At 45.5% G+C, this 20,160-nt stretch overlaps 2 protein-coding genes across 2 annotated transcripts in view; both read right to left on the bottom strand.

Annotated features, from left to right (window-relative positions):
- Positions 1–3,339, bottom strand: part of LOC104632911 (alpha-2-macroglobulin-like) — a 38,273-nt gene extending 34,934 nt beyond the window's left edge. Inside the window, exon 1 of the mRNA XM_075761882.1 lies at positions 3,065–3,339. Coding sequence (XP_075617997.1) covers positions 3,065–3,324 — 260 coding nt within the window. The 5' untranslated portion in view covers positions 3,325–3,339. The remainder of the gene's footprint in view (positions 1–3,064) is intronic.
- An 11,504-nt stretch (positions 3,340–14,843) lies between these two features.
- The window catches only part of LOC104632912 (ovostatin), a 29,760-nt gene continuing 24,443 nt past the window's right edge, over positions 14,844–20,160 (bottom strand). The window contains exons 31-35 of the mRNA XM_075761948.1: positions 19,669–19,793; positions 19,230–19,320; positions 18,597–18,665; positions 15,256–15,361; positions 14,844–14,905 (exon numbers count right to left, since the gene is read on the bottom strand). Coding sequence (XP_075618063.1) covers positions 14,844–14,905; positions 15,256–15,361; positions 18,597–18,665; positions 19,230–19,320; positions 19,669–19,793 — 453 coding nt within the window. The remainder of the gene's footprint in view (positions 14,906–15,255; positions 15,362–18,596; positions 18,666–19,229; positions 19,321–19,668; positions 19,794–20,160) is intronic.

Here is a 20,160-nt window from a genome sequence, read left to right as displayed (position 1 = left end):
ACTGTGAAGGCAGTGGGACCCAGGCAATCCGTCCATTTTGTTCACCACCAGGCAAGGGGATAAACTGTGGTGAGGAGCCAGGTGGCAACTCTGGCCAGTCTGTGCTGCTGCAGAAGCAGTGAAAGGAGGGAGCTCCAGCCACCTGGGGACTCACTTACAGCTTGTGACTATCGACTTGCTCCAGCGCTCCCCTTCCTCCACAGCCCTCTCACCACAGCTTCACGCCGTGCCTGCTTCCCCTAATCTCATTGCCCCTGCCCCCTGGCACTGGCACTGGCAATCTGACTGTAACGTCCAGTCTGCCAAAGGGACAGCGTGACCTAGTTTGTGGGGAATTTGGCCTCATTCCTCTTCCTGTTCACTGTTCTGCTGAAATTTTGGCCAAAGCCAGAACTTTCCCCTACGCCGACTTCCCTGCCCTTGAAACAAGGATATGAAATACACTGTTTATAGACCTCCCTTTAGCTGTTTTGGGATGTGTTGGTGAATTAATTAAAGTACTATGGGAGCTTTAAATAACTTGGGTCACAAAGTCCATGTATAGACATTCCAGGACAAAAAGCATCAGGGCTGCCAAAAGAGACCTCAGCAGCCTCCCTGCATGCAGCAAACTGTTCTCACAACAGAGGCAGTCATCCTGTCAGAAGGAGGCATCAAGGAGGGACAGGAGACCCTAGAGAAAGTGGCTGAGGCAAAAATGATGAGTTTGTCTGTATAGAGAAAGCAATACTCTAGCTTAAGATGGACTAACTTCTGTGTATTGACTCCCAGCTACTTCTTAAAACAAACACCCAACCAAAGAAGCTAGTGAATTTCATCAGCTCCATCAGTCCAAATCCACACCTGCCATTCACATGCCACCATGACATTGCATTTCTGACTATATGCAGTGTATTCTCAAGCATGTACACTGCACTATAAAACAACTTGCATGCACAGCCACATACCAGAACAGGAGAACAATACCTCCTGTTGAATTCATAGAATCATAAACTGATTTGGGTTGGAAGGGACCTTAAAGATCATCTAGTTCCAACCCCCCCTGCCATGGGCTGGGACACCCTCCACTAGACCACATTTCCCAAAGCCCCATCCAACCTGGCCTTGGTTGGGGAGGGGGCATCCACAACCTCTCTGGGCAACCTGTTCCAGTGCCTCAACAACCTCACAGTAAAGAATTTTCTTCTTATATTTAATCTAAATCTACCCTCCTTCAGTTTAAAATCATTACCCCTTGTCCTATCACTGCATGCCCTTGTAGATAGTTCCTCTCCAATTCTTCCAGAGCAAACCCAGAGCAAAAAAAATACAAATATCTTGCTGCCAGTATGTTACAGAATCATAAAACTTTTGGTAGGAAGGGACCTCTGGATGACTCAAGTCTAACTTCTCTCTTGGAACAGGACTGTTGGCAAAAGACTCCATAGATGGAGTTTCCACCATTTATCTGGTTCACCCATTCCAGTGCTTTACTAACCTGGTGAATAAGTTTTTTTTCTAATATCCAGTCTGAACCCTAATTGTGTCTCCTGTCCAGCTGGCCAGAAATAACAGAACTGAAACAGAAATAGCAGCAACTGCTGCTGCTTAAAGAAACTATCTCGCTACTTGAGTTGGGCACAGGAAGCAAGCTTTGGTTGGAAGCTTCATTTTGTCTTCAGTTCAAGGGTGGCTTCATTTCTGTGTTGTACACAGCATCTGATTTACCCTGCAGCACTTAAAACAGAACTACTACCATCCCACTGACCTAGCAATTTGCTGCTCATACTCCACTGCCTCCTTACTGGGCTCCTGTCTTCATTCTGTGGATCTCAGCTACGCCTCTCTCTCTCCATCACCTCTCTCAGCCCTTCCTCTTTCTCCTCTCCCAAAATGGTGCTCAGGTCAGGGACAAAGAGCAGTATGTTGCTCTCAGGAGGCGAGGACTGAGCAGTACGGATTTATTCCCTTTCCCCCTGATCCTAGGCAGGGATACCATCAGATTGCTGTGGGGAAACCAGAGAGCTCAGCCTGACCCTGGAGCAGACTCAGCTGGCTGATCTACCCCAGAAGCATCCAAACAGGGCAGATGAATGAGGGGTTGATGCTACAGTGTGAGTCAAAGGTCCTTCGGCCTGAGCCAGTCACCACTTCACCTCTGACCACACAGTAAGTGGCAGCAGTAGCACTGCACCTTCTGCTGCAGCTGCTAGCACTGCTGCGGTGCTTGTGGGCATGAAATCTCTGCAGCAGGCATTACGAGACCTGCACTGGTGTGAACTGTGCTTCTGCCAGCACAGCAAGAGGCACAGAGTGTGACAGCAGCCGGGGTCTGAAGAGGGTTCTTGCTCCCATCCAGACTAGAGGCTCCAGAGCAACCCTCTCTGGTAGGTGAGGCTGGGGATGCCAGCCTCCCCCCTGCCATTGCAGGCTGCCCCTCTCCTCGAGGCCCTCAGCAGAGAGGGCCGCTGCAGCCATGCTGCTGGTCTGCAGAGCCCTGGGGTGGATGCCCCAGGGGAGGGAGCCAGCGCCAGGCTCCGTGCCAGAGGAACAGAATCTAGGTCACAAATCCTCTTTGGGAACAAGTACATCTGATGCTGCCAAGGGAAACAAACTGGCTTGAGAGAAACAGAAGAAAGGGGAGCAAACCGGTTTGAAAGCAACAGGAGAATGAGGAGAAATAGGTCAGTGATTGAAACAAGGATACCACAGGAAAGGTAAGTACCTGGATCCTGGCACCATGACCACAAAACCCCAGGAACCTGAAGTTTTCTAGGCAGAAATATACTTAGGCAAAGATGTTGTGAAGATCTAGGGCTGGACTAGCAGGCAGCTGCAGGGTGGGAGTATGGGCACTAGCAGAGCTGGGGGGGATCCCAGGGCTGGACAACGAGGGTGTTGCAGGTTGGGAGTGGGGAGCACTGGCAGAGCTGTGCAGGAATCTCAGGGCTTCACTAGTAGTGGGATGTGGAGCAGGAGTGTAAGAAACTGGCACGGCTGTTTGACAGAAAGGAAGAAAACTGAAGGAAAAAAGGAACACTAAGACCTCCCCCCCCCAACCCCCTCCTCCACATGTGTAGCTTACGGTTCTATGGTGGGTGAGGTGTCTCCAGGAAGGAAGAAGAGGAGAAGGAGGAAGAAGTTTGGTTTGCTGAGCAGCCCGTCCTTCCCCATGGTGCAGAACAGGTTACGGTGAGTCAAGCAGACACCCAGTCTGGTCCGGTGCTGCTGTTTTGCTGCACCTTGTAATTCCCCTCCACTCTCTGCTGGGTCAGCCTTTTTATAACTGCTCTCTGCAAACAGCCCAGGGGCTGGAGGAGATAAGGGCTGGGGGCCAGGACCCATCCGGAAATGGGGAGAGGCAGTAAGGAGGAGCTGGAACAGAGGGACAATATTTGGCCAGAGACTTTCCAAGTGGGGGAAGGGCATTTATTGGATAGCGCTTATATTAGAAAATTTTGAATGATTCATACCCTGCTTTCTTTAACCCATCAGAAATCCACAGTGTTGGGGAAATGAACTATGTTCAATGCACGGTAATAGTCCCTGTGGGCAGCATCCAATCACAGCACTCTGATGTGGGGTGCTGTGATCTTTTGAAACCAAAAGCTAGGTTTATATGTATTTTAAGAACAAAAGGAAACCCACAGACAAAAACATTGTCCATATTATGTTAACAGAATACTGCAGTAGTTTGCTGACACAGTTTCTAACAGAGCTACTATAGCTTGAACAATTAATCTTTCAGGAATATAACCCCAAAATAGGAATATAACCCCAAAATGAGGTGGGTAGATATGGAAATAGGTTCTATTTCCAACCTGAATATGCATAAATGCTTTTGGAAAACATCCTTGCCTTCCCAGCATGGTGATCATCTTCCGTCATTCAGCGTCACCTGGAGCACAGATGTTCCCAGTGTTCCAGGTGGCTTCTCCTTCCCTTTGCCAGATTCTGACCTGTGCTGCTGTGTTTGTAACAAAAGTCACACAGAAATAGTGCTGGTCACTTGACATGGTCTTTTGCAAACCTCTGGTTACAGCAACTTATCCAGAAGTTGAATCTAGTAAGAAAACAAGTGTGCTAAGTTCCAGCAGGTCATTGAATGGAAATATTTAGTCCAAACTATGAGCACTCCCTGAGAAGCCCAACTAGGTGGGGTGTTTGCACCAGTCCATGAAAAACTGCAAAATTGCAGCTGTAGGGCTGTCAGCATGCCCTCCAGTGCCTGTGCAGTGAAAGGATTTGGTAACACTCTTTAAAGAGGTTCATGATCCCTGTGAAGATTTCTGTTGTGTACAAATAACCCAGCAGAGAAAATGCTTCAGCACAAACCACCTTAAATGTGTCTGTGTGAAGCCACATTGACGGCAGTGGTTCTCTGTTCTGTGCAAGGGAGCTTATTAGATCACAGCAGCACAGGCAGCCCTATTTGCTCTTTGCCTGAAGAATAAGCTTTGAAAAAGAGGAATGTTAGCTACACAGCGTGTCTTGACTCTGATGTACTAGCCAGAAAACCGCAGGGAAGAGCAGTGCAAAGAACCAGGAGAAATGTCTGTGAATGAAAGGAAGTTTAAGAATGGTGTTCAAAAATCATGCATCTTGTGGAATAAAATTTAACACCTTTTATAAACCTCCAGAGTTAGGAAAACAGTCAGGAGGCAGCCAGCGTCTGCTGGGGGACAGTGTTATATAAATGTCATATGGAGAAGGAATGAACACATACTCACACAAAGCAAAAGATTTAGCAGATTATCAGTTAGAGATGAAAATACTGATAAAAAAGTGGTTGTGTAACTACCAAGTAATAAAAGCCATACAGATCTTTCTCCAGAAAGGCCTCCTATTGTCTGTCCTCTCACTCCCGTCTTCAACTTACCCAGTAAGTACTTGAAAATAGCAGTCTTCAAAGCAATAGTGTCCTGGGCATTTCCTGCAAAACATGACTCATCCCAAGTTGCCTGTTGTCATTCAGGCTGCTGTGAACCGAAACCCAAAAGAAATCTGAATGGACACATGCAAAGTACACTTTGAAGATGAACATGTAAAACTAAAATTCATACATCTACATGGCCATCAAAAACATGTCAATGGAGATCCTATTCATTATCACCTTCTTCCGTCTACTAACCAATTTACCATCCACAAGCTATAAAGCATGTGCTTCTCAGTCCCCCAGGAACCGCTTGCCAGCTCTCTGACACCCTAATGCCCACTTTGCTTTGCCAGCACTTACTGCCCTTCAGCTCGGGCAGTTGGTGCTTCAGCTGGTTCCTCTCTCACCAAGCTCAGAACAAGAGGTCTGAACTCATACTTAGCTTGAAAGCTTTCGGATGCTTTTTCAGACCTGAAGGAGAGATTGTGTGTCTGAAAGACTGGCTACTTCTTCCACCAAGGCTAGCTCATCTAATAAAAGATATCACTGCTGAAAATGGCATAAAACATCTTTGCCAGATGTGGTGATGGCTTCAGTGGACTGGCAGTCAGGATTTTAACTGCAGGAAAGATATTTCCTCTTATGATAATACTTGATACGTCTCTGAGGTCACTGCACACCTGGCAGATCAAGAAACAATCTGTGCGTATCTAATATCTTCAGTGACTAGTCCCCATATTAAGCTGGTACAAAACCTAAAAGTGAATCATTGTACCTAATTTTTGAGCACAAAGAATTTAAATTAGGCCACATCACAGTAAATGGTTGATATAGCCAAAATGCCTAAATCTAATTTCTTATAACCCTCTAAGCAGAGAGGATTTCTGTACTAAATTATGGCAATTAATTTTGGTTCATCCTGCTTGAAAATGAATTATTACATATGTTTACTCTTACTTTTAAAGGTAGCACATCTTTTGGCTATTCCATAGAAGGTTTTTGAAACTTATTTATTTCCAATACTAAATTAAAACTATAACATTATTCTAAAATATTATTTTGTTCCATATAACACTTGGGAAAAATTAGCTTAATTCTAGATAATTCTCAGAGAGGTCACAGTGATGTACTGGTAAGTTCCATGTGCTGACGCATTGGATTTCCTTTCCAGGTATTATCATATTGAAATGGAGCAAGACACCAGTCAGTAAGAAACGGATGCCACAGGAGTAGTTCTGCTTTGCCCGAATATATCATTATGACTATTTTTTTATTTTCTAGAGCATTTAATTCTCTAAAATATTTCCTTTGCAGGTTGCTTTACACCAGCACTTGAAAATATATTATTTTGAGTTGGACTGACTGACACAAAAGATTCCATTAATAATACAGGCCATCATCAATATTGATAAATTCCAGTCACAGCAAACCTTATTCTGCAAAGTTTCCAATAAGCCATACAGTCTTCACTGTATTGCCTAGCAAAGGAGACACAAAAATGTGAAGTGTCCTACACCTCCAAATTTATGACCACTATAGAAAACATATTTCCCCATGAAAATAAAGATATTGAGCTGTGCAATTTTAATCACCTTAACCCAATTCTGGTATATTTTCCTCTGACTTCTTTTCTCTTTTTATTGTTCATCTTTGTAGGTGTCTACCAATTGTCCAATAACAAAGTGGTTCACAGGTCACTACAAGTGCAGGAAGAAAAGGTGTCTGTGGGTGGGTGTAAAAACCCTTAGTACTATCACAAAACTCTCACTTGCAGCAATCCTTGTCTGCCCCAGCAGTTTTAAGCAATTTTGGAACCACTGTCACCAAAGGTAAATAAACCCCAAAAAGACACCTGCTTCTTTACTATGTTCCTGTTCTGCCTCCTCAAGGACTGTAGCACAATGCTGAACCATAGCAATACATTAAACTTCAACTGTTGGCTTTCAAGAAGAGGCATGTGTTGAAAGAAAGGGCTGAGGAAAGAAATGGTTCTTGGTAACGCTGGCATCGTGCCTAAGGTTGTCCATGCACTTTCACATAAGAACCCCTGGTGGAAACCAGCAGCTCTAGCAAAGGAACATCTCTCTTCAGTATCTACATCAGTTTTGCATGGGGACAGGTGAGAAAACAGTCACTGTAAAACCTGAGTCTTATATTAACAGCTCCGGTTAACAAAATCATGTTAGCTGTGCAGCTAAAGGCTGAAAAAAAGTCCTTCAGGAGGAAAAATAATTCAGTATTTTTATTTTAGAGGAAATCTGAATAATTATATTAGTTTCCCCAGCCTATGTATCTAAAGCAAACAAACCCAAAGCAATTTATTTCAAATGACAAAAAAGCATTACAAGAAAAAGTACTTGTGTAAATTAATAGGAGTAACAGCAATAGCCAGAGACATAAAAAAGGGTTTGTTATTGTGTGGGAGACAAAATATTTTACAGGACATAGTGAAGAGAAAGTCCTCTATCAGAAAACCTCAGACAATATGACCATTATACAAGTTGCAACATGCCGATAAAGGAAGATATGCAGTGAAATGAAACACCATAAAAAGGCTTCATCAGCTAAACTTCAAATTAAACTGAAAATATCAGAGTGAATAAAGATTATCCACTTCAGTGGCCTGTTGAATATCTTAACTGAGAGAAGGGCCCGGTGGCAGATTAATTGCCTTTCCCAGGCGCAGACAGCTGAGCTGTCAACTATAACTCATATTTCTGCGGTGTCCTATGAACAAATGAGTAAATTCAGGCATGGCAAAGGCATCAATGAATTACTCTCATTTTAATGCACTTTGTAGATTAAATTGCAAACCAAATTGGTAGCTGGGTTTTATAAATACTCCTGTGACTATATTTTGTGCGTTGTAAGGCTAGCCCATTTGTAGGGTAAGCCCTATTACGACGTGGAGTGTATCCACCTTCCCCAGCTCTATTGTAACAAACATTACCTCTGTGTATAAACTTTGACTTGCCTTAAAAGAAGCCTATACTGTATGTTGCAAAAAAGGCTGCAACCAAGGTTGTTAACCCTCCTGCAGAGTGTCTGTCTGATACTTACAGTGCACAGTACATGCAAAGTAGGATCAGTTGCTGAAATCCCACTATTAAATCCATTAAAGGTAATTAGTGAATGATATCCAATAATTTAAAAATATATAAACCAGAAACAAGTTGTTTGCATGTTCACAGTTTGGGTTTTGTTTTTTTTTTGTATTGGGATATTACAGAGAAGTGAAGATAATGTAGTAAAGAATGAAAAGCTATTTTCATAGTATTACTCAGACTATTGCTAAGGAAGGGGAGAGAAAAAGCCAAAGCATTTACAAATGTATCTGAAAACAGCACTTGGGACAATTAACTATACCCTTTTTGAGTCATATGACTCCTCTTTTCAGATAAAACTTTATCATATAAAAAGACATACAAAATGCATATAGACTGTGTTTATCTTTAGCTTTAGCTGTGATGTTATTGCCTGGGCTCCCGCTCTCCTCAGAGGACATACAGGCATCTCATGAAGGTCCTTCTGCTGGCCCCAAGGTTAATGTTCAAGGCAGGTGGAATGAAGCTGGAGCCATGCTCTTCTCAGAGATGTACAGTGTCAGGAGCAGAGGCAATGGGCCAAGCTGCGTACAGAGAGACGTTGAGCAGATGGAAGGAAAAAAATGCTTCCCCTGAGGCTGATGCAACAACAGAGCAGGTGCCCAGAGGTGCCATGGGATAGCCATCCCCAGAGACCATCCAAACTTCGTGGCACAAAGCCATGAGCAAGAGTGCTAATAGAGAAAAAGACTTTACTTATGTGACCTAAGCATTTCAAAGATTTTTCCCATTTAGTTTTGATGTTCTTTTAGCTACAAAAAAGTGAAACCCCAAACGGCTGCTCCTTTCTGAATGGCTTTGCCAGAAGAAGGCAGCGGAGGGTGTGCCAATGCCTGCTGGATGGACCACGCAGTACGTGCCTGGTGCAACTCCTGCTTGCTGTGGTGGCTGTGCAAGGCTGCTCACTCCTCCAGTCATGCTGGGGGGGAGCTGGCCTTGCACCGCAGCGGCCTCGGCCCCAGAGCCTGCTGGCTGAGCTGAAGCAGGAGGGAAGGGCTTTATGCTTAGCTCAGTTGCCGACTTGCTGGGTAGCAACCGGCAAGTCCAGGCCTCTCTCTGTGCCTCAGCTAAGCAAGGTGTCATTTGGTGCTCAAGACATGGGTCTTTCCCCAGTGCAGAGAGGAGCTGGAATTCGGTTTATAAGTGTCCAGATTTTTGAGATGGAGGATACTACAGGAAAACAAGAGAAGAAGTCCTAATGGAGCACAAGGCAAGGAAATCCGATATTCTCATGTTTAACCCTTTCCCCTGCACCTCTGCTTTGTTCTGTCGCACCTTGTTAGGCAGGGCAGAGCCAGTCATGTTTGGCCCTTCAGGTCAGGGATATGAGCCGTGATGCTATAATGCAGGTGGAGAACATGCCATTTTTCAGGACCCTTTTGCTGCAGTGTCTGCCCTGGCTGCATTACACCACTGCACTTCCTTCCTGTCCCGCACTGGACACAAGTGGTTGGAAGGGAACAGGAGAAGACCTCACCTAAGCAGCCAGGGGCATCCCACACTCAGCACACAGGACTTCCCAGATGAGCTTCACCATGGCACAGACCTCGGTTCACTCAGTAAGTGTGGACACACCTCGCCTTGACAGGAAGGACAGCAAGGGGAACCAATGGTGCCTAGAGCTAGCCACTTCCAGTAAAGAGAAGTAGAAAACATGTGGCGTGGTTATGCAATTGCCTCTGGTAATAACCCAGCCTTCACCTCCCCGTGGGTACAGAGCCAAAGAGTGGGAGGCTGAAAAAAATGTGCAGGGTTAGGACTTTAGTAGCACGCACTGTCAATACACAGTATGGTGATTTTTATTGCCTCCACCTCTGCCTGCCTTGTTCATATTTACCTTCACTCTCAAATAAGATTTTTAAATCTCCCAGCTGTTGGGTTATATACACAATGTGACAACATGGGGTCCAGGAGCCCTGCTGAAATCACGTTCTTAAAGGAGGTGCTGGTTTGCCCAGCAGGAACACTGGTGTGGCAGGAAGGGGGAGTGGAGGACTCCAGGGCAGGATCAAAAGGCATCAGGAGATCAGTGTGCTGAATTTGCAAGAGGATCAGAAAGGGGAAGAGTGAGAAGGAGGCTTGTAGGTCCTGTATTAAATGTAATGCCTTGCTTTTAGGATTTTCGTGACCCTCAAAAGGTGACCCTTTAGGAGATAGAGCAGAAAGAAGCTTTCTCTTGCTGTTGAGCTACAGGACTAGCTGACACAATGTTGCTTCTCCACTTGAAAAAAATTTAGAAAACTTTTCATTGTTACTCTGAATAAAAAATTAAAATGTACGTGAGTGATGTTCCTCAGGCAGCCCTTCTCTAATACTATGCGTTTCACAGCCAGTGGTGCCAGAGATGTGACCGTGCTTCTATGGCACCTGTCTGATGAATGACATGGTGGGTGTCATTTGACTGCAGACAGGGCCCTACCTCCCTAATTGCCCACCAAGTAGGTGGCAAATGAACTCAGCACAGAAATTATCAGAAAGCAAGGCTGAATTGTTTCCTCAGAGCGTTTTGACACATCATCATTTCTTGATTGAAGGTTCCCCTGGCACATTTCTGGTCTTCTCTAATCAGTGAATTGGTTGGTCATCACTCACTGTTCATATTTGACAGATGGAGGGTGGTGAGGAGAAGACCTGAACATCAACAAGTAGGTAACAAGATCTGGAAAATAAAATAAGTCCTACAGCTGAGGTCTTGCTGTGCTATTGTTTAACAGCTTGGCACTATGACCTGTGACACTGCAGGGATCACAGAGGATTTGAGCCGAAAGATGGAGCAACCAGATTCCCTGGGCCAAGGACTCCTTTGTCTAATGAGAGTGCTGGGTAAGCAATTGAGGGGCCTAAGCGAGAGAATGCTGCTACACTGGAGCTCATCTTTCTGGGGAGATGCATTTGTTTTTTTCTCTAGATTTTGCAACCTGCTGCCCACATTGTGGATGAGACTCATCATCTACAGTAAAAAAGCTTATCTTCAGTTTCCAGAACAAGTGTGGCCATTATTAAGTCCTCTTCTTCTTAACTAAGCCATGACATCAGCCTTCAGTAGATCCTTCAGTGTGAACTCCGCATGAGCAGGGAAGCAATTCCCATGGCACAAATAAACTCTACCAAGAAGGATTTGACAAAGGGAAGTAAGCTTGACAGAGCATTTTAGTCAAAGACATTCTCATGTGATTATACTCTTTGTTATCTCATTTTTATTCATAAGAACCTGCATTTCAGAATAGCTTTTAATGTGCTTCTAACAGGGCCGTGCACAGACCCATAGGAGATCCAGAAGCTGCAGAGCAGTCGCGAGGGCACTGGCAGACAACCATAGAGAAGTTCTGAATTTCCCATTTCTCGTAGTGTTGCTGACTCAGTCCAAGGACCTGCACAACAGTTTCAGTGGATATTTGTACCTGTCTCCATTCTCTGGTAGCTTTTTTAAACTGAGATGTACAATACTGAGCACAGCAAACCAGTATCTGTGCCTTCAAGGAGGCAGCATTATGGTAGCTCAGAGTGCATCTTGGGCCAGTGAGCCTGATTTTCTTGCCCTTGGGGAAACAGAGTTTGCTTAGCCTGTACATCTTGCCAAAATTAAAGTAGTTCTGTCCTTCTGAGACCCGGAACATTCCCAGAGCCTCTGGGATTGGATGATATGATGCCTCAGGTTTATTGAGTTAGAGAGGAAGAAATGACATTCAGTGTAGTGGGTGTCCCTGTCTTGCTTAGTCAACAATTAATATACTTGCTTCAGTTTCAGGTACATGGCACAAAACATAGCTGAAACAAGACATCCAGGTTCTAGAAATCAGGGAGGTGTTGGAATGCATCTTAAAGAATATTGCAGTGCCCTGTGGGAATGGGAGCCAGGGACAACATGGTCTACATGTAAAAAGCTGGAGGAAGAGTACAAGCATGGGATCTTTATTAGATCTGACTGCAACCGGCAATTAGCTGTTTGAGTCACAGGATCAAATCAGGTAATAAACATTACATTTTCAGTATGCAGAGGAAGAGTCTGCAGTGGGAAATATGCTCTCAATGTTTTAATAGTTCAGGTTTAGCCTAAGAAGAAAAGAAGGCTCCAAAAGAATGATAAAAATGCCGCTTTTTTTTTTTCCCCAGGACCTTGTTTCTTCCCAGAAAATGATGCTTGGCTGAACAGAATAACATTTGGCCAGACTTGAGGGGGATTTTTATGAGTTCCATGTGGGATGCTGAAGCCTTGGCTTAATTGGCCTCAAATCCCCCAGAAAGATGCATATCCTGTATCCACATCCACTCAGTCTGCTCTCCTTTTCAACCTTGTTGCTGTAACTATTGAATTCTCTTGCTGTAGTCCAGTCTGATGCTCGTGTAAATTGAGTCAGTTGCTACAGTTCGACGTGTGTCAGGAAAGCATAATTCATAGCCTTTCTTGCTTCCCTCCTACTACCAGTGAAGTTTTAATTTTGGAACTTAGCATGGAAATCTGCACTCTTCCCGAAGCAATTTCATGCCCCACAAATTCCTCGTCTGTGAAACTTAATGAAATGGCTTTTTCTAACATCAATATCATGCATATCCTGGATGGCCAGCCCTGTGCGATTATAAAACTCACACATGGCAGATGGATCCTGTGTGTATTTGGGTACCCTGCTGCCTGTGGAGACTCAGGCATCTGGTTTGTTGAGAGGCCAGGCTTGAGTAACTCAGAAGCACAAATACTACTGACTCAAATTATTTAGTACCTTTTGCAAAAAAAAAAAGAAAAAATTTGGGAAGATCGATATTCTGTGTTGACATGATGATTAATTTTCATTAAAAAAAAAATGCAAGTCCACACATATCTTTAGCAAATTGCCTGGTGAAATGTATCCTTTCAAAACACATACTAGTCCTCAACGCTTGAACAGTTTGCATCTTTGCATAAATTCTTGTTCATGCCCTTGCATGGCAGGTCCTTTTTTTCCGCCCACTCCATGACAGATCCATCCTTTTCTCCCTGCTCCTGTGTGGCGGATGGTCAGCCCTTGGTACACTGCAAATAAGCCAGTGTGGGGCTGATCCCACTGCCTGTGAGCGGTGGTGGCCCTGACCCTGCCGCCCCAGCTGGCCGTGGCCATGGGAGCCTGGTATGGGTGGGCGAGGGCTGCTGGTGCGGTTGTTGCTCCTGGGTAAGAGGAGCTGCATCCTCTTTGCTGAGCCCTCCCAATGCTGCTCTGCTCCCATGTCTACATCCATGCCTCTCTATCCCTTTGTCCCCTCTGTCAGGGCTTCGGTAGTGCCTGGATCGTGCTCTTTCCACCCATCCACCAACTCTGGCACGCTGTGGCCCAAAAGGGTTTGTGTTTGCAGAAACCACCATGACTTCAAATGTAATGAAGTGGGAGATGACACGAGGTGCAGGAAAATGAGGAGGCTTGTTGCTGGTGGCTGGGACAGGGCATCATGATCCAGGCTCATCATCTATTTTGGACAAACTCTGGCCAATCTGGTGGACTGGAGGGCCTGACAGGGGGAGATCCAGGATGTGGGACCAGGCATTCACCAAGCCTGGACTGAAACCTGCCCCTTTCTTCACCCCCTCCTCTACTAAGCATGATGCAGATTCACTCCATGACATCCATACATAAAACCCTACTTTTATGCCACAGGTGCAGTAGCAGTGCCCTGGCAGGACTGGGGAAAGGTGAGGGGCTCTTCAGCAGCCATGGAGATGGGTCCTACACTCCAGAGGTGGGAGAGACTGAGTATGCTGCATATTACAGTAGTGCTGAAGGCACAACAGACAACATTTCTCTCTTCATCCTCCCCCAGCCAGCAACCATAACATGTGGACTGTCATTAAAATGTCTGTTCTGTGACACCGAAAAAAAGCCAATGTCCAATGTAAAAGGGAGGTTTATTGATGGAAAAATAGATATAATTATGATACAGATCTGGAGAGAGGTGCCGCGAAAAGAAATAGAGATCAGGCACTATGTCAAACAACATCACAGACTCCCACTGTGATTAGTAAGGTGAAACGGCCCTTTCCAGAACTTAGTGACAGAAGAAAATAGGATGATTGACCACTTGTTCAACATTGATGATGGTCCTGCAGGGGAAAAACCAAACCAAAATAGCTTCAATGAGAACAAGCCAACAGCTGCAGGATATAAAATACAGTTTCAAGATACAGGGTCATCAGTTCCTTCTGCGCAAAACAGGCGCTGAACCAAGGGCTAGTAGTGAGCTGTACCCATACCCCCAGGGAACTGCTCAGCAGATAACAGTCAGAATCACTGCTGTGCTGAGCAGGACACAGACCTGGACGTCCCTTACAGCAAGACAGCATTGTACCTCTGACTAGTCAACACACCACCTCCATGATTCATGTCACGTCAAGTGTTCTCCTCAGGTAATGTGTTAGCTGGCCAGGAAGGGGTTTCTGTAAGTCCCTGTGAAGCACCCTGCTTGTGCCCATGAAGTGTAGGCTTCAGAGGGGAGGCTTTCAAGGACAGTTGTAGGTAGATTATTCCTTGCTAAGTGTCAATACTTTTGAGGAAACTCTGAAGGTATTTCCCAGTTTCTTCGTTATTCTGCACTTTGGCTGTCATCCTACAGAGAGACTGAGCTCTTCCCTTGAACAGCAGCATCATCTCCACTTGGAGTCTACTGAGTATGTGGCATGGGACAGGATCCACCCTCTGTCTCTGGCTGCTCCCTCAGAAGCCTGGTGGAGACTGAAGACTCCTTTTTCTGCGAGAACAGTTATTGCTCTATTCACCCTGCCAATCCCTCTGCTCATGCTACTTTACACTTCACCTTCCTACCTTTATTTTTACTAACTGTCCTCTCCTTTCATTCCCCAGTGCTGCACTCACATTACTGCTTGGGGTTTTTTTCTGGCTTTCACTTACCTTTTCTAATCATTAGTCCATTTCTGCAACAGCCTCTTTGCAAGGTGACATATACTGAGCAACAGCATACTCTTCTGGAAAAGAAGGAGAGAAATATTCCCATTAGCCTGAAGACCACTTCCTGTGCCTTTCCCTGGAGGTGGATGTACCCTACACATGCCTAAGCTGGACAGCCTTGAAATCTGCATTCTGCGACACGCATTTTCATAACTTTCCAGTCATGCCCACTTGTCACCTTGGCCATGAGACCATGCTCACTAAAGTTCAATGAGTCTCTCCCCTGGCACTAGCTCCAGTTCCTGGTAGAGTTCGGAGGAGTTTTGGTTCCAGGAGGGCTGGTTCTGGGTCTCCCGTAATGCACACAGTGTTTCTGCTGTCCCTGTCCCTCCCTGCCACTCTGTGCTGGTTAAAATCAAAGACCTACCTGTTTCATAGTAATCATAGATCTGCACAGGAGCTGGCTTGGGATGAGTCACTACAAAGTCCTGCTCAACTGAGAAAGTTATTTCTTTCCTTTTCTTCTGAGAGATCTGGGAATGGAGGGACAGGGATCACATAAGTCTTTTTATTTGTGTAACACCATCGCGAGCTGACCAGGGCAGTAACTGATTGATTGTATATTCCAAATCCCACTGATGTCACACATACAGATGTGGGACATACATTATCTGCCTGCCAAACTGGGATCAGAAATATGTTTGGAGAGTCCAAAGAGTGAAGCGTTACAGAATCATAGAATCATAGAATGGTTTGCGTTGGAAGGGACCTTAAAGATCATCTAGTTCCAACCCCCCTGCTGCGGGCAGGGACACCCTCCACTAGACCAGGTTGACCAAAGCTCCATCCAATCTGGCCATGAACACTTCCAGGGATGGGGCATCCACAGCTTCTCTGGGAAACCTGTTCCAGTGCCTCACTGCCCTCACAGTGAAAAATTTCTTCCTAATATCTAATCTAAGTCTACCCTCCTTCAGCTTAAGGCCATTACCCCCTGTTCTGTCACTCCATGCCCTTGTAAACAGTCCCCCTCCATCTTTCCTGTAGGCCCCTTTAGGTACTGCAAGGCTGCTCTAAGGTCTCCCTGGAGCCGTCTTTTCTCCAGGCTGAACAACCCCAACTCTCTCAGCCTGTCTTCATAGGAGAGGTGTTGCAGCTCTCTGATCATCTTTGTGGCTCTCCTCTGGACTTGCTCCAACAGCCCCATGTCCTTCTTATGTTGGGGACCACAGAGTGGGTGCAATACTCCAGGTGGGATCCCAAAAGAGCGGAGTAGAGGGGCAGAATTACCTTGACCTGCTGGTCATGCTTCTTCTGATGCAGCCCAGGATACAGTTGGCTTTCTGGGCTGCAAGTGCACGCTTCCGGCTCATGTCAAGCTTCTTGTCCACCGACACCCCCAAGTCCTTCTCCTCAGGGCTGCTCTCAATCCATTCTCCACCCAGCCTGTAGCCGTGCTTGGGAGTGCCCCAACCCATGTGCAGGACCTTGCACTTGGCCTTGTTGAACTTCATGCAGTTCACATGGACCCACCTCTCCAGCCGGTCAAGGTCCCTCTGGATGGCATCCCTTCCCTCCAGTGTGTCGACTGCAACACACAGCTTGGTGTCATCAGCAAATTTGCTGAGGGTGCACTTGATCCCATTGTCCTTGTCACCAACAAAGATGTTAAACAGCACTGGTCCCAATACCGACCCCTGAGGAATGCCACTCGTCACTGGGCTCCACTTGGACATCGAGCCATTGACTGCAACTCTTTGAGTGAGACCATCCAGCCAATTCCTTATCCACTGAGTGGTCCATCTGTCAAATCCATGTCTCTCTAATTTAGAGACAAGGATGTCATGCGGTACAGTGTCAAATGCCTTGCACAAGTCCAGGTAGATGACGTCAGTTTCTCTTCTCTTATCCACCAGGTCTGTAACCCCGTTGCAGAAGGCCACCAAATTTGTCAGGCACAATTTGCCCTTAGTGAAGCCATGTTGGCTGTCACCAATCACCTCCTTATTTTCCATGTGCCTGAGCATAGTTTCCAGGAGGATCTGCTCCATGATCTTGCCAGGGACAGAGGTGAGACTGACTGGCCTGTAGTTCCCTGGGTCTTCATTTTTTCCCTTTTTAAAGATGAGGGTTATGTTTCCCCTTTTCCAGTTAGTGGGAACTTCACTGGGCTGCCATGACTTCTCAAATATGATGGACAGTAGCTTAGCAACTTCATCCGCCAGTTCCCTCAGGACCTGTGGATGCATCTCATCAGGTCTCATGGACCTTAGGTTCCTTAGACATTCTCGAACCTGACCTCCTGCTACAGTGGGCGGTTCTGCATTCTCCCAGTCACTGCCTTTGCCTTCTGTGACTTGGACAGTGTGGCTAGAGCACTTGCCAGTGAAGACTGAGGCAAAACAGTCATTGAGTACCTCAGCCTTTTCCATATATTGGGTAACCAGGTCTCCTGTTTCCTTCTGGAGATGGCCCACATTTTCCCTAGTCTTCCTTTTATCACTGACGGACCTATAGAAGCTTTTCCTGTTGCCCTTGACATCCCTGGCCAGATTTAATTCTATATCAGGGCTTTAGCTTTCCTAACCTGATCCCTGGCTGCCTGGATAATTTCTCTGTATTCCTCGCAGACTATCTGCTCTTGCTTCCAGCCTCTGTAGGCTTTCTTTTTGTGTTTGAGTTTGTCCAGTTGGTCCTTGTTCATCCATGCAGGCCTCCTGGCATTTCTGCCTGACTTGCTCTTTGTTGGAATGCATTGCTTGGAGGTGACCCTTGAATACTAGCCAGCTGTCTTGGGCCCCTCTTTCCTCCAGGGCTTTGTCCCATGGTACTGTACCATGCAGGTCCCTGAAGAGGCTGAAGTCTGCTCTCTTGAAGTCCAGGATAGGGAGCTTGCTGTGCGCCCTCCTTGCCACCCTAAGGATCTTAAACTGCACCATTTCATGGTCATTGCAGCCAAGGCTGCCCTTGAGCTTCACATTCCCCACCAGCCCCTCCTTGTTGGTGAGAACAAGGTCCAGCATAGCATTTGCCCTCATTGTAGATTTCCTATATCACTTGTATTACCTGATTCTGTATTTATTATTCATCCTATTGCCAGAGAGGGAAAAAATGTCCCAAAGGGCTGACCTTAATTCTCCAGGATCTTCCAATAGTCAGGACCATAAAATCTGTCATTCCAACCCCTGCCGCTTCAGACATGAACATTATGTGCCACCGAGAAACAGTGTACATCACTGGGATATTGGCTTCTGTTGTTAGTTCTGCAGGGTCCCAAGCAACTGTAGTTTTAATATGTAAATTCTGATTCAGGGATTAGATTACAGGTTAGATTTGGGAGTGAACTAGTGTAAAAGAAGAAATGGAAATTTTCCCAGAGGAAGTCAGAGCAGTGTTTCATGTCCTGTTGGAAGGACTGATAGTCATAAGAAGTCTACCAAGGGGACACGCACACAAAGGAAACTTTTCTGGTGTTCATCTGCTATTGATTGAAAGGAGAAAGAATTCTGATTAATTTCTATCTGATTTTTTTTTTTTCTTAACTTATTTCTAGTCACTAGTAGGGCAGGTGTCAGTTTGAAGCTGTTTGGGAGGCTGGGATGTTACACGCAGTTTGAGGAGAAAGCAGCTTAGTGATTACAGGGGAAAACTGATGGGGAAGGCAACATGATAAATGCACTTTATTGAGTATATCCACTCTGTAGGTGTATCTGTTACAAGCTGTTTGCATCCTTTATGAAAATTAAATAGATAGTGATCAGAACTTACATTTTCCAGATAAAGGAGAATATGATTTTTCTTGTTTTCTACTTGCATCACTGTATGACCATCAATGAGCTTTAAAAGAAAGAAATGGAGATAAACCCATATACTTATAACCCATTAAAATACAAGTGCTACTTCAGACCCTACCACCACATGGCTGTAGGATTCATTCTTTCGGGGTTCCTATCAAGGGCAAGCAGCTGAATTTTAGAGTCCAAATGCTGCTGAATAAATGGAGGGGACCGAGCAAAAACTGCCACTTGACTTAGTGGGGGGTATGAGCACTTCCCACGGTGCATGAGATGCACTGCAGTTCATTAGGGGAATACTGCCTGTCTCTGGTGTTGTATAGGTTTCAGAACTAGTCTGGTAGATTTCCCCCCCTTTCCCTCCCTGGGCAGCTGCTGGCTGGTCAGGCTCTAGCTGGAACCCTTCCTAGTTTCTCATGTGGGAAGGTCTGTGTGCTCACAGCTCCCTCTAGGTGCACTCCCTCCATCCAGTAATGAAGACAGTGCAGCCATGAAAATACCATGCAGGGTTCGTGGGTGAATGACTCTTAACCAGGCCTCTGTTTTCATCATGACCAGTCTTCTCTGTGCTTGGGGCGACTCGTTTAATCTTGCTCCTATAATTTACCTTGTCCAGGGAGGACTTAACAGGAACAAAGCCAGAGAGCATCTTCACATCAATAATGACCATGTTGGAGCGGCTGCGCTTCCCTGTGTAACTGAAACAACGGAAGCCCCTGTCAGTCTAGACCGTGCCTAAGGAAGAAAAGAGCAACTCTCTGCTCCCGGCCTCGTACAGCGTGGGGAGGGTGGAGTGAATCACAGGCGCTTGCTGACGGGCTCAGATGGGAGACACTGGGGAGATCTCTAGTATGAAAGGCCAAGTATGTGCTAACACCACCAGTTACTGTCACAAGGTCTTTTGGGATATTGTGCGTTACAGGCTGATATCATCAACACATTGATCAGCTCATGGTTCTTGACTTTATAAGCAGAACTGAATACACACAGCAATCTTCTCTGTGTGTCTTGTCATCTGTGCAGCCGGTTTGTTGATGGCACATTACCTGCTTATGAGGACAATATCAAATTTTGCTGGTCCATCCAGTGGGCAGGAAGCATTTGATGTCTTTACTGAGAATGAAAATCCAAAGGCCCCCTCTGGAAGGTGAATGTTATATCTCAGTGCTATCTGGAAGAGGAAAAAAACCCTTTTGTTCAAACATGCCAGGAGTTTTTCTTTGCGTTCCAAAAAACAAGTGTCAGACTTAGTGAAGTTTTCTGGCAATGCTGCTCTTGGTTTTATGTGGAAGATCCTTGCTTACATCAATGACAGACACATCAGAGTTCTGCTCTTTAACAATGAGGGTTCTTGTACCCAGAGTCACGTCCCAGAAAGAAATCAGTTGCTAGTCAGAAAGGACTCTTCTTTTCCCATGCTGTGACTCCACAGAAGTCAGAATGTGGGATGGGAAAAAGAGTGTTCAAATAGTTTAGGGAAATAAAATAATTAGAAAAAATAAAGAGAAGTCGGATGGAGAATCATCAAAAACATGATG

The sequence above is a fragment of the Balearica regulorum genome, chromosome 1 (genome assembly GCF_011004875.1).
Source record: "Balearica regulorum gibbericeps isolate bBalReg1 chromosome 1, bBalReg1.pri, whole genome shotgun sequence".
NCBI classification, from domain to species: Eukaryota; Metazoa; Chordata; class Aves; order Gruiformes; family Gruidae; genus Balearica; species Balearica regulorum.
Note: the sequence above shows the minus strand (reverse complement) of the source record. Positions and strands in the feature narration are given on the sequence as shown.